At 34.5% G+C, this 15,132-nt stretch overlaps 1 protein-coding gene across 1 annotated transcript in view; it reads right to left on the bottom strand.

Annotated features, from left to right (window-relative positions):
• Positions 1-2,158: 2,158 nt before the first annotated feature.
• Positions 2,159-15,132, bottom strand: part of TUSC3 (tumor suppressor candidate 3) — a gene marked incomplete at both ends in the record, with an annotated part of 150,900 nt that continues 137,926 nt past the window's right edge. The window contains 3 exons of the mRNA XM_084232025.1: positions 2,159-2,253; positions 5,552-5,626; positions 15,003-15,066. Coding sequence (XP_084088151.1) covers positions 2,159-2,253; positions 5,552-5,626; positions 15,003-15,066 — 234 coding nt within the window. The remainder of the gene's footprint in view (positions 2,254-5,551; positions 5,627-15,002; positions 15,067-15,132) is intronic.

Genomic DNA, 15,132 nt, shown 5'->3' with positions numbered 1-15,132 from the left:
CTTGCCTGTTTTTTAATTAAGTACTATATACATATATTATTGGTGCCATAGAGAAATACTTCTGGGTATGCAAAGTACAAATGTGGTGCTTTGTTCATACTTGACCGAGCTTTCCTCACAGAATAATTCAATGAGAAAAGGTCTCTCTTTTTTTAAAATCAAATCTACCTTTCAACTATTCCCAGAATTATTTCTCTTCCTTTCCTTTATTCTCACTCTGGCTTCTGTCATCACCTTTGCTTTTGCTCCAAGGAACTAGCAATATAGGTGCATATTTTTTCCTTGCATTGTCAGGGTTTTAGGATGTAGCTTGAGACTTATCTCTGATAAGTATGTTATATATCTCTGATATTTGGTCTCTGCAGTCCTTTTAGTAACAGCTGATCATGATGTTACAGTCTATTACCATTATTCACAACAGAATTAGTAAAATTTCTGAGAAAAAAATGAAAGCACAATCTGAAGAAAAATGATATAATAGAATTAACAAAAAATCCAAAACAACACTCATCATTACCATGTAATGTTATCCATGTACTAAATTAGTAAAAGGGAATATTTTCAAAAAAATTTCAAAAGAAAAAATGGAATTTTTTTTTTTCACATAATGTTCTTCATTATATTTTGTTAGCTCGAGGAGATGCTGTAAATGTTATAAAGGAAACATATAACATAGATAAACTTAACAAAGCATGAGAATGTGAGAAATAATGATGACAGAGAAGACAATCTAAGAGTGTTGTAAGAATTTATGGAAGCTTGATGTATGATGATTCATGAAAAAGAATGAATGTAGAAAAGCAGATACAAATAAAAGTTTTCAATAGGCTGAAGGGGTAATTAAAAGACTTTTATGTGATAAGGGAAGAGATAGTAAAACGATAGGAATTACGTTGGAAAGTAGACTAACTGGGAAACTAAATCATGCAATAGCAAAGCAAATGATAAGAGTTCAGACTCCTGCTTTCATTTCCCTGTAATGCCATGTCACATTTCTTATTTTTGCCCTCATAAAAATGATTTTAAAATTTCATTTACCATCTAGACAGGACTTAAGGCAGAGGATCCCACAGCTCATATCTGATACTCACATTTCTCCCATTCCTTTAGCATATTTATTTTTAATGGATGTGGGAGGAAGAGAATTAGAAATGCACCTCTGCCATGAGAAAATAAGTGGGATTGAAGAGTCTTATTCTTCCATTATGACTCCTAATCAGATTTCCCTGTGAAGAGATTAATCTTGTCCTTCAGGTAAAGCTTTATATCGTTGCCATCAACTGCACAGAAACATTTTTTTAAATAATTGCACTGTTAACATGTGGAAGGAATTTAAAGTATGATGCGTTTTTCTATCAATTTCACTGGTTCTACTGTTTCAGCAGAAAAACTTTAAAATCTGAGACAGGAAATACAGGAACTTTACTTTCCTTCACTAGAGAGGATGGACTAAGCTATTAGAAGGATGCCATAAAAGGAAACTAGAATATTTCTTTAAAAGAAAGTGAGGGAAGAACATGCTCAAGAAGTGAACTTATACCTTATCCAAGAACTGAACAATTATTACCTTGAACATTCATCGTAGTGTGCACTATTAAAGTATAGTTTGCTGTCATAATGTGATCTCAGGATGAAATTTCAGCATCTTTGCATATCCATTTATGAGGCTATATGGGTGAACTGAGAGATGTGGTGACTTGTAATGACCAAGCATTAGGTTATTATTAAGTTTTCATTCAACTTGGCCTATCTGAAAAAATTGAAACTGTGCAGAATTCAAAAAATGATGCAAAGTTTATTAGACCCTGAACAGTAGATTATATGAGAAAAATTGCAAATGAATTTCAAATTGTGATGGATAGACAAACTAAGTGAAGAAGAAATTTTGATGAATTCTACCAGGCTTAAAACCATTTTGTTAGACATATGTACATTTACAATACAACTCTAAAATGACACAACTTAAGAAAGGGACTATGCCTTTGATGTCCTTTGTACAATGTATGCCAAACACATGCAAATGCTTAAAAACTTGATTCACTGTGATGAAAATCACATGGCAAATGAGATAGCCACTTTATATTACTCTTTAAATACAAAAAACATTCAAATTCTGTTTATTAATATAAATGAAAACATTTGCTTTACTAAAATGATATTACCTGTAAGGATAGCCATGGTACTTGGAACGAAATATTGAAAGTAGAAAACTGAAGAAGAAGACCACTAGGCCTAATCCCACTAGGCAAATTACTAGAAAGAGACAAAAAATACCATTAGAATCCAGAAAAACACAATCCACAGGTTTATTTTTTTAAATCATTCAATAAATTACAATATGCTAACATTTAATAGGTCATGGCACATTCAGGTACAACAAACCAAGTAACAATGCATTCATGATTTTCCACATTCTTCTCAATGAAAATGTATTATATTTGGGGTGTGAAAACAACAAAAGTACTGTTCTAAGTGTTCGGGTAGTTTTCTTTTCTTACAAAATTCCTACAAGTACTAAAATGCCCCAAAGGGATAAAAACAAAACAAAATATCTGATAAACCACAAACAAGATTATCAGCCACTGCATTATGAAACTTTGGTTATATTAGCAGAGACATTTGCATTATTAGAGTGCTAAATATAATTCTATTCTTTCAGGTGTCATGCAATATTTACAAATAAATATAATTTTAGGTTATTGGCTGGAATATTGCCTCACTAAAAGTCTGTTACTTAGAAATAGTTTATCCTAGTGTATGGACGTCTAGGAATCAAAGCTAGAAGGGTGAGACAATATGGATTTCGTGAGTTTCACAGAGCGGGGAAATGCCCCTAAAGAGCAGGACAGGATATGCAGACTGTTTTACAAAGGAAAAATGCCATGTTACAAGACAATGTGCTATGCCGTAGTGCATTGTCCCAAACAAGCTAGCAATAGAAAAAATATGTTTTTTCCTTTCTATAATTTATAAGAAGATTTTACTCTAAAGATGAGCAATAAAATACTATTAAAAGAACCTAATATAATTCCAATTCTTAGTAAGATTCATTGCTTGAGTAAAATTTAAACATGCTTGTAAAAATGCTTAAAAATCAGAGCCAATTCAAGTATGTTTAGAATAAAAGTAAATATATTAAAAAGTGAATTTTATTTAAACAGAAATTAGGTATCTCTTAAGAAATGTTTAGATATTTCTTATTAAGAATAAAACATTTGTATAATACTTGCATTCTTTCACTAGTTTCAGGGAATTCTTAAAAATGCTAAAAAATTTTGAAATGATTAATTAGGAAAGAGGAAGACAAAGACTAAGTATACTTAAGCAAAAGAAAAGAAGGAGAATCAAAGAGTTCCATGTGCTTCTATTTTTGTTTTTCTGGCATATGAAACCAGCTTTAATTACAGACCTGGAAATCAGGGAGTAAATAAGGTATGGCATTGTCAAAATATAGTCTAGAGATCTGTTAATGAGTTTTACTCAAATCTGTAGGAGTATCATTGTGAATTTTTAGTTCAAACTGTGCAGGTATCAGTGTGTAACAGTATTCAAATGCTGCCTCTGACATTTCAGACAACACTCATGCAGTTTAACTTCAAATGAATACTGGCAAAAAACAGGTTGCTGAATATCACAAACATGAAAACGCCTTTTTAAAAAATAGTAGAATATCTAACTGACAGATAACAACCACTAAACACAATTTTTCAACTTTGGTTAGAATTCTTCTAAATCTGGAATATGCAATGCCTTGCTTTATGCCTTCCCATATTTGGTATTTTTGTCAAATATTTCTTCCTTTTGTCTTTTTTTTTCTAAATTTGTCAGAAGCTGGAAAAAAAACACTTTTCACTTCCTTTTGCTGCTCTTTGTTGTCTCATTTGGTTATGCTAAATGGAAATGAGGTTCAAAACATGTGCTCAAATAAAACAGAATACATTTAATTCTATGCAGTGGAACAAAATGCTAATCAAGTACTTGTACACAGAAAGAGGGTCTGAATGAGCAGTTAGTAATTACTCTATGGGTAAATAAACCACTACAGTCCACACAAAAGAACATACCTGTATAAGAAAATGCTATCATAACATGGAAGTATTCTGACAGAGGCAATTAGTTTTATTATATAAAAAATAAAAATAGCACTAGAGTGAAAAAGGAATAAATATTCCTCAGGTCTGTCTTTCACACATATACATGCATACACACATTTACAATTTGGCATTACATATTTGTTGAAGGGATATGTAACTATTGAGGTAAGAAGCAATGATTTTTATAAAGCCTGCATCATAGATGTTGCAAGATAAAAAATACACATTAATATTATTTACTTTAATAGGGTATGAGAAATACCAGTTTATCCTCAGAAACAAATGTTAATCCCAAGAACAGCAAATTATTCTAAAGGATACAATAAAAAAGATATAAAATTTAAGCAATATATTCACTGCTACTACATTCAACATGTTTCAATACTTAGATACCCAAGTATTTGGAAAACTATGATTCACTTACATGCATGTAACCCTATCTAAAAATCCCTTTACAAAGCTCCTCATACATAAATTCTAGGTTCTAAAAACATGAAGCACTTTGAGGATTTTAATTATGGATTTGTAAAGTTGTTTTTAGAACCTAGAATTTATGTACAAGGAGCTTGGGTATCTGAAAAAGACTTAATGTATTAATATTTTAAAATTAAAATTCACACTTTATAATGGAATTTTTAGAGAGGGTTGCATGTTTGTAAGTTATAATCATAAAAACACATAGGGAGCTGATATTATTAAACAGTCTGTGGCAAGAAATAATGGATTGATGCCTTCAGTCCTTTTTTTAATCTATACTCCTAAGGGCAAAGTTTTTTTTTCCATCTTGTTGCCAAATTTTATTAATTTACAAAAACTTAATTTTTTTCTGCCATCCCCCGAGGAACAGTCTCATCAAAGGAGTTCAAAACAGTTAACTTGATTAAAAACATAATACTGGAACTTGATGGAACTGTAAATCTTGGAATATCATTAGAAGCCCCTAGAAAAAGTATCAAGAAATGACCTCTTTTTTAAATGTTGGTAAAAAAAGAATTGGAATTAATCGGAATATTTCAGTGTACAATATCTATGCAAAAATGCCTGAGTCCATCTTTGAATGCATACCTGATTCTTGTGGTATAGGGAGCCTACTACTTGCCAATAAAATCTCTGAAGACTGCACAGAATTCTGTCTCTTCCTGTAGGGTGGATGTTACTAGAGAGAGCAAAGCTTCAGTAGAGATGTGTCAGAGCACCCCAGACAAGGATAAATAGCAGCTCTCTTTGATGTGCAATTCCATAGAATGTCACCCAATCCCAGCATGGAAGAAAGATATTTTCAAGTACTGGCACACACACATCCAAGAAACAGAAAAAATAAGTGGAAAAAAATCTTAATCTTCTTCAAACCAGAACTTTTAGAAGTTCGTTTTTAAGGGAGTTTTATATATTTCCCATCTGATTTAAATGAGTCTTAAGACTGAAACGAAATTACAATAACATCAATACAGACTTACTCCGTCTTTTTCCAACATCTCCTTTGGATGTTGCCGCTTCATTTAGAAGAACCATCCCCATGGTGATAGCAGCATCTATAGTAGTTGTCAAGGAAACAGTGGAAATAGATGCAAATACAATCTATTTTTTTCTAGTTCTGAACACAATGTCTTCTGTTCTAGAAAGGTTAAACTACAAATACACAGACATAAATAAAATCCGTTTTCTGTATATAAGATTACCATAACTTAGTATTTAAATATGCCCTTTTAAATATATATAACCTTGAAATTTGAATTTGTGAGATTTTGAAGGTTTAATTCTAAATGATCTTAAATTCTTGGTCTTTCTCCATGGACTCTCAAGCAGTTAAAGACTGATAACATTTTATATATAAAGATACATACTAGTTGTAATTACAACTGACAATAAGATTACTGGCAATCAGAAAATTAGATGCATTCAGCTTTTTCCCCCCATTTTCAGTGTCTCTGGGTGTACAACTTTCTTCACTTCTAATGTGTTGTTGCATGAATTATTTTGTTGAAAGAAATTTTTAATGAGATCAGTATTATGTCATTTGGAAATTTTTGGCATACAGTTACAAACTTTAAAAAAGCAAAGAAAGACATTGCTATAAAACAGTCTAAAAATTAAGTAGGATCTTGATTTTATTGCTTAACTGACATTTTAAGACTGACAACACAAAAAGACTTCCATACTTATTGTCTGTTTGCAACAGAATAAGTATATTCATGCCATTCTGAGCGATGCCAGGGGTTAGAAAGATTATGGGAGCTTTTCCCCTTTATAAGAATATTTTTTGCCATATTATTAAAATATTTTTGATATGGACTAATACGATTTAAGACCTCACCAACTCTAGAAATTTATTATTCTAACCAAATGACTAGTACATTAAAATTAAAGAGAAAAATAACAGCAATTTTCATCCAAAAATTCCTAAGTAATCTCAGAATTTCTTTGTATTTCTATTGCTTTATGTGTATAACCAGTCAGTACATTTCCTATGCAAATGAGTCCAATCTGTAGAATAAAAACTCAAATATTGTCTGGCTATGTCTGTATCAAATAGAGGAAGTCTGAGGAAATTCTGCAGGATAAAAATTTCTACACTCCATCGCTATATTATTAAACATCTGACTAGTAACAGATACAGTAATTAAGTCTGCTTTTATGGTCATATTATCCAACTTCTCCCAATTAGTCATTTATACTTATCCTGACCTTTATGTAACTTTTTCTGCGGGGGGAAAAAAGGAAACCAACCAATCTTGGTTGAAAGCCTTATACAAGAGAGGATTATCAGCCCTATAAAAGATTATCACCCCCCCAATTCATATATCATATGCCACCACTAAACTTGAGGGATTCATGAATCAATTTTAAAAACTAGAAATTCCTTTAACTTTGACTAGTGGTAATCTGAAACAGATCATGTAAGAGAGTTATTTCAAACTATTGATGACAGTTTAAGGATATTTGATATGATCATTCCTTTTTTGTATACTGTTTATATCTTTACCCATTTTCCACAAACACATTTATCTTTTTTTTTTTATTTGTGGGATGTTTAATTTTTTTCCTGGATATGAACTTACATGTTGAGAATAGGTTCCCCTATTTTGTCTTTCAAATTGTCATGCAGAACATGGCGGCGAGGAGACGCTGCGAGTAAGATCTCCCATTAAAAAAAGTTAATAGGGAGGAAAAGCGGCAGGTCCCAGTGAGAAATGGGACACGGAAGATAAACGGACGACTCCAGCAAACTGCCCGAAGAAGAAAGTTGCCATAAAAGAGGACGAGAAGGGAGGGAAGCGCAGAACCCTGCTCCCCTCCCCCGCCCACAGAGGCGGCACTCTCCGACCGGCAGAGAGAAGGGAAACAACAAACGAAAACGGCCAACAAGAAAAACGGACGCAGCAAGTGGGACTGTGAGTGGAAAGGAACTATTGCAGCCACCACACCCCGTGAACGGGAGCTGAGACGAACCCTGCAGGATCCACCGCGGAGGTGAGCTCCAGGCGCCATTAAAGAGAGAGCCCCGCCCCCCAGGAGGAGACCAGCACCAGCACACAGCCCCGGCCGCCCGGTAAGCTTGCGCGAAAGCGGCGCTCGGATTGCAGCTGCCCAGGGCCCTGCGCCTGCGACCTAGGCTTGCGGGGAGACGGCGGAGGCCCTCCCTGAGTGAGCAGGAACAAGGTGCCCAGGCAGGGGAGCGGGATTCAAAAGGCGCCATTCCCGCGCCACTGATCTGGGCTACAGCCCGCGTCCTGGAACTGAGGGCTTTGGAACTGAGACCCGGGCGAGGCCCTCCCTGAGTGAGCAGGAACAAGGCGCCCAGGCAGGGGAGCGGGATTCAAAAGGCGCCATTCCCGCGCCACTGATCTGGGCTACAGCCCGCGTCCTGGAACTGAGGGCTGTGGAACTGAGACCCGGGCGGAGGCCCTCCCTGAGTGAGCAGGAACAAGGCGCCCAGGCAGGGGAGCGGGATTCAAAAGGCGCCATTCCCGCGCCACTGATCTGGGCTACAGCGCGCGTCCTGGAACTGAGGGCTTTGGAACTGAGACCGGGGCACGAAATTAGGGGCGTGGGTTCCCCACGACGGTGGGGCACAAGGCAGACACAGCACCCCAAAGCCGTTGAGGTGTACCCTACCATCCCCGCTCTGCTCCCTGTCCCACGGGGTGGAAAATCAGCTCCCCAAGGGCTCTAGGAGAAATCTCTGGCGCCACCTAGCGACTTGACCCCAGCACAGGCTACTGAAGGAGCTAGTGGCCAGCTGGGGAGTTAGCCCACACCGGGCCCCTTCCGAAGAAGTAGTCTGAGCCCACAGGGAGAGCGAGCACCCACAGCCGGGGCAGACCAGGCACGCAGAAGAGTGTGCCTGAGACCAGAAGCGCAGGGAGTGTGTCCCACATCACCATTTTAGAACAGGGACATTTCTTCAATAAAGACTACCTGCAGAAGGCTTCCTCAGGAGCCAGAGGTGAGCGGGGGAAGTTCGCCCACGCCAGACCCCCTCTGGCCTGCAGTCCAAGCCCAGAGGGGAGCAGGAACCCACCGCCGGGGCAGACCAGGCGCACAGGGGAGTGTGTCCCCACATCGGCATTTTAGAACAGGGACCTTTCTCCAGTAAAGGCTGCTTGAAACTGACAGATGACTCCTGGAAGAACCAGAGGGGAACAGAGAAGCCCACCCAAGATGCCGGCCAGTCCCAACAACACAGTGTCCCAACGCATACGGCAAATTAGAAAACAGACAGTAGGGAGGAGAAGAACCACACGCAACCTAGCAACTCTCCAGAGAAAAAGCACACCACAAAAAGAAAGCCAGCCCCCAGATTGCAACGACAATAACTTGGAAGAATTTCTGAGCCTTCCAGAAAGAGAATTTAAAATTGCCGTGATCAAATTGTCATGCAGAAGATTTCATATTGCTGTTGCCAAAATTATGAATCTTTTCCTTTACAAGTTTTGGCAATTGTTTCTTGCTTGTGAAATGTTTACCTCTAAGTTCTAAAAATATTTAAAGCTTTTTCTAATATCTTTAAGATAAATAAGGTAATGTCATTTTTCTGCTCAGAATTGTCTAATGGCTTTCTATCTCACTGTGCATAAATCTACAGACCTCAAAATGACCTTAAGGCCATATGTGATTTGTGTCCTGATACGCTCTCCATATGATTGTAGTTGTTTGCTCTTATTCTTGTCCTATCTATTCCTTTCAAGAAGAGAGGAACCTCTCTGCCTCTGGATCATTGCTTACTTCCTTACTATTCCCCCAATTTAAAATGCTCTTTCCCCAGATGTTCATGTAACTTATAATAACTGAATCTGTTACTTCCCTTCAGGTTTCTACTCACACACAATGTTATCCAAAAAGCCTCCTCTATCCTCTCTACTTGTTTTATTTCACTTTCCTTCGATTGCAACCCAAAACAGCATAAATAATATAAAGTAGAACATCACAGGGTTAAATAAATATGATGGAGACAGGATGAAGGAACAAAATATCTCTGCTTTAATAATATCTCTGTTAGCATAAAAGTATGTAAAATGAAAATAAAACATATAATGTCATCTTTTTAGAAACGAATAATGAAATGTAGGAAAGACAGTAAAAACGAAAGTTAATAGCAACTATCATGTGGGTAATGACATCATGGGTTTTTGTTTTCTTAATTCATATATCCTGAGGAGTAAACTTTTTCTGAAAAGGGACAGAAATTAGACATTTTTGGCTATGCAAAATTGAGCTACTAAACTCTGCTGCTGTAGTGCAAAGCAAGCTTAGACAATACAAATATGATTAAAATGTGTCTGTGTCCCAATAAAATTTTATCTAAAAAATAGTAAATAAGTTAGACTTGGCCTTGACAATTACCAGTTGGTGATCACAAGCTATATAGGAACTAAGGCACTGCTCAAGGTACTATGAACTTTGTATGTGAGAACTGTTAAAAATAGCAAAATATATGAAGGTAGTAACACTCACACACAATCCCAATGTAATAAACTTTAAAGCAGTGAGATTGCTAGTTACAAGTTTACTAGAATGCCATAGTAAACTATTTTATCAGAAAGCAATAAAGTCAGGAAACAAGTGCCATCTTGCCCTCAAATGTTTCCTGCTAAAGTGAGAAATGAGCTGTGAATTTACTTTAAATTTGATGGCTGCAATTAGATATATAAATAAACTAAAATGGCTTTAAATTTACCCACTCTCCCTGTCTTTTAAAGATACATTTGTAACTAAGGTCTTTTCAAATATAATTAAGTGTCAATGTATCAACCAAAAAGAGTTTTGACTAAAGGAGCCTACTTAATGCTTATCATTTAGGGGAAAAATCACATGGGTGACAAGTTTTTATACATAGGATTAATTTTTAGACTGAGGAAGAGGCTAGATGATCATCTGTCAGTTGATGCATATGGCTTCCTTCCATGGGTGGAAGGTTGAATGACTAACAAAAGCTCTTACAAATCTAACCCTGGAATAATACATGCCTTTCTTCTAGTAAATGGACAGGCCTCATCATTTGTGCCTTAAAGTAGTCCCAAGGTTTTAAAATAGAATAAAGGTACTAACTATGTTGTGAATAAATACGTAGCAGCTTCTTAGACTTTGTATTGTGCTGAAATTTTATGCCTGCCTGAGTGCACATATACACACAGACCTGTCCTAATTTGCACATGTCCTACTTTGCACGTTTGTAATAAATATCACAGAATTGCATACTTCAATCACTATGCCGTATCTCTGCTAATCCTGTCATTCACCTTCTTACTGCTTAAAAAGTCAAAATATTGACAAGATTCCACGTAAAATAAAAACAGCTATTTGTGTAAATTATACACAAAACCCAGAGGAACTGAGCCTCCTACTTAACTAGTAACAAATACATTTGCATTACATTAAAAGCCACTCTCATTTGCACATGGTAAGTTTATGGTTTCTCCTAAGAAGAAAGTCAGGAATGCCAATTTAAAGATAAATGAGACTAGATGTTAAAAACTTTAGCACATTATAGAAGACTTCAAGGAATCTAAAATTATCTTGAACACGCATCCATCATTAATTTTCTTCTGTAGTATGTATTTTCATGGACATAACACATTACAAAAAAGAAACATTTGTTATTACAGATTGAAAAGAAGTCAGAATAAAATCATACTTTCATAATAGAAAACAAATATTTTTCTTATAGAAAAAGTAAATGTGATCTTACAAGAATGTATAGATATACATACATCTTGAAATATTTTAAAATTATTATTGTTAGTAAAAACCTTTGCCTTTTTTATTAGCAGTTACACTTGTAACTCATGTCACCTTCCTGAGATCCTAGAACTTAAAAGGATGTGTAAAATTAAAAGACAGGTTAGAGTTAGATTTTATATATAAATAATTAAGAGTAAAGTCAGTCCTAAAACTTGCACATCCTATATTCACTGACAGTTACATATCTCAGATCTTGGTGAACTCAGATAAGATTCAGATTTCTTAGCAAGTTGTAGGAAAATTATTGTTACCTAGCTATAGTAACCTTTCTTAATGCCCCCATCACAATTTGTGTACATTATTATTTTATTTTTTGTACCTATTGTAGTTTCTACTACAACAACTCTCTCTTGCTTGATCTTTGAGAAACTGCCTTTGCTACTTTAAAACCCAGCTAAAAAGTCAGTTTGATTTTTCTAGGCATCAAGTTGTTCTTTCTATCCTTCCTTGTTATAAGTACTGATAATAGCAGTTGTTACACTGGATTTTACTTATATATCTATCAGTCTACCTTTTTGTAAACAGCAAATTCTTAACCATATTATATTAGATATTAAAATATACAGCTGAGTGAAAAACAAAAAAATTACAATGGGAAAATATAAAGGATTACATAAGTTATTCTTAGACAAGTCATATACACAGCTCACACATATTCATATTAAAATGTTATACTTCTATTTCCTTTTAGTATAGTTTTTCTCTCTCATAGGCTACTACTTAGAAATGTATTTTCTTTTCTAAATAAGATACCGAGGAAAAACATTAATAATGGGGAGGAAGTCTTATTCATAAAAAATACTAATCTATAAGCTATGACATCAAATGACTTAATCTGTTCTTAATTTTTTCCAACAAAATTTTGTATCTCATAATTGCATCTGATGATCTGGTTTACTAAATTTGGAGGAGAAAATCTAAAGGTTCTCTATAGATAAACAAAAATTAACCATCTAGAATATACTTTTTTGCATAAAAGCCAAAAAAAACCCTTGCATTTAAAAAAAAAAAACTACTACTAAAGTCAAGTCAAATTAATATAGTGATATGTTTTTAACTTTTACTGATAATTTCATGAGTTCACTGTTTTAAAAGAAAATTTCTCCTCTATTTTTCATAGATACTCCTAAAACAAAATAATAGGAGAAACAAATGCAACAAATTACGGTATCATAAAGAGATTAGGGACTTTTAATTCTTTTATGCATTACTGTTAAAAATCTGTATGAAGGCTTCATACTGCTTGTGAAATTTCTTTGCATCCTAAATCTCAGCTTGATGTCAATGAGCCATGAAATGAAACTTCGGAGAATTCCAGTCTTACAATGGAATGATGGTCTCAACACAGAATCTCATTGCTTTTGCTAGGTACTCCTGTTGTGGTTAACAGACTAGCTGCTTTGAATATAATATACCACTAAAATGCCAGGTCATGAATTGAAACAAATAGAATAGGAAAATAAAATAAACTACAATACATAAGTAAGAGCTAAAAGATTACATGCAATAAATACTTTGTTTCTTCCCATTGTGCTTTCACACAAATATACTTTTCTTCATTAATATATTATTAAAAGATAAATTAAGAGCAAATAAGTTCTCTTATTTATCTTACTAAAGAGGAAGAGATGTTCCTATAAACGTATTTGCAAATATTTCATGTTCTTACCTAAGTCTCCTCTAAGATATAAAAATTATTAATTTCTTACTTTATTGATACTGAAACCTAGTAACTACGGATTGAGATCACAACATTTAAATTTGTTCAAATGTTGGTATTTCAATTCTAATCTTAGACAAACTATAGCAAAAAAAAAATTAAAAAAAAAAAGCCTCATCATTAAAGATTCACTTTGAAACCACAATGACACGGATAATTAAATGCAAGAAAGGAATGGAAAGACAGGCACAATTCCACATGTGCCCCAGGATGTGTAGTCAAGGTGGAAGGAATAAAAATGTTGAGTACTAATACAGAGAAGATGGTCAATGTTGCTCAGTTGCAGAAAGTGTTAGATCCCTCTGAGGTTTGAGAGAGTGTATAACCTCTCAAGCTTCACTTCCAAGGTCAAATCTTCAAAAAGGTGTCTTTTTATTGTCTTTTAATTACATGTTTGAATGGGTTCAACAAGTCTTCCAAAAAAATTAAATCATTCAGTATGTTACCAAGGTAACTTTCAAGAATTCTGGTAAATACCATAAGACTACATTTGTTTTTTTTTTTTTTACCCCCATTCATTCTGTCAAATATTAAAGATACCTGTGACCTGCAAAGAGAAATGAAAAAATATAAAAGGATCCCTTCCCTTATAACATTTAATGAATACTAGATGCTTTATGTGTATTACCCCATTTACTTCACAGAAAAATATGTTTACTTAAGTCTGATTTTACAAATGTGGAATAGTTTGTGAGGTTCTCAAGAACTAGAAGTAGTGCTTCAAGCACTCCCCCCTATTCCTTTCTTCTACGATTACTAATACAAATCTGTTATTTACCAGCACCGGATACCTTGTTTGGACATGTTTAACAAACAAATTACTTGAATACATTTTTACTGGTATTAAAAACTGCACTTGCATCATGTAACAAGTGAAAAATACAAAACATTTAGTGGTACTGAAAATCTAATCTTTTCCAAGCAGATTAAAAAAAAAAAAAAAACTTTCACATGGACATGGCTGATTGACATTTCTTCATGAAATCCTGTATCACACACCCTAATAAAGTGTTATAAATAAAACTTAAGTACCTGTAAAACCAATAGACCATTAAAAAGAAAACTGCACTCGAATCCTAGTTCTCCTTCTAACATAAGGCAAGTCAATGAAATTGTTGGGTTTTAGTTTTCCTACCTATAATATAAAGCTTTGACCTAACTGACTTCTAAGAATCCATAAAGGGTTAAATAGGTATGGTTTTATATAACAGTAGAAAATTTGGTATGGATTACTTCATTTGAATATTACTCTTAACCAGGAATGTAATCAAATTTTATAAATAATAACTTTAATTCTGATAATGTCTCAATATATTTGAGCAACACTATAAATTTAATCTGTGCACATATTCAATAATCTCAAACATCTATATCCCCCCAAACAGTTATTTGTCCCAAAAGTAACTTTATATGTTAAAGAATAATTCAAATTTTATGTTTTTAATTAGATACTTGAACCTTACCTCTTTTCTATCAATAGTTCTTTCCTATACTATCTTCTTTACCCTCATACCTACAAACCACAAATTTCACTGTATTTACTGAATCATAACACATAGTTTGCTATGTTCCAACAAGAGATATCTAACTACTCCTCTCACGCACCATAGTATTAAGGGATCCAGCAGTAAGATAATTTTTGTAATCCTGCTTTTTTTTATTGCAGGACAATTTTGTCCCTACTAAGTTTCTACAGAGGGAAATCATACAAAATTACACATACAACACACGCACACAATCTTCAGCCAGAGATAATTAATGCAGAGCAAAAGCTATATACCATGGAATTCAATGGTCAATAAAAGAGAAAGCTGTTAATGATTTAGAATAAAAACAAAATTATACTGTAATAGGAATTAGCATAATAAAGTCACATAATAAAGTTTAAAAAGAATGTCCTTAGCTTTGGTTTGTCCTTTTCAATCCATCAGTATTTTAAAGGATACTTAGTACCAGAATGATGTGTGACTCTGCGACAAATTGAGCCTGGCTGCTCCCATGAATGTAGCTCTGGAAAGTAAGTCAAAAAAGCAAAATTTATAAACTGGGAAAGATTTTTTTTTGTAGTCTATAAAA

The sequence above is a fragment of the Talpa europaea genome (assembly GCF_964194135.1).
Source record: "Talpa europaea genome assembly, chromosome: 4".
Lineage (NCBI taxonomy): Eukaryota > Metazoa > Chordata > Mammalia > Eulipotyphla > Talpidae > Talpa > Talpa europaea.
This window is presented reverse-complemented; position numbering and strand designations above follow the sequence as displayed.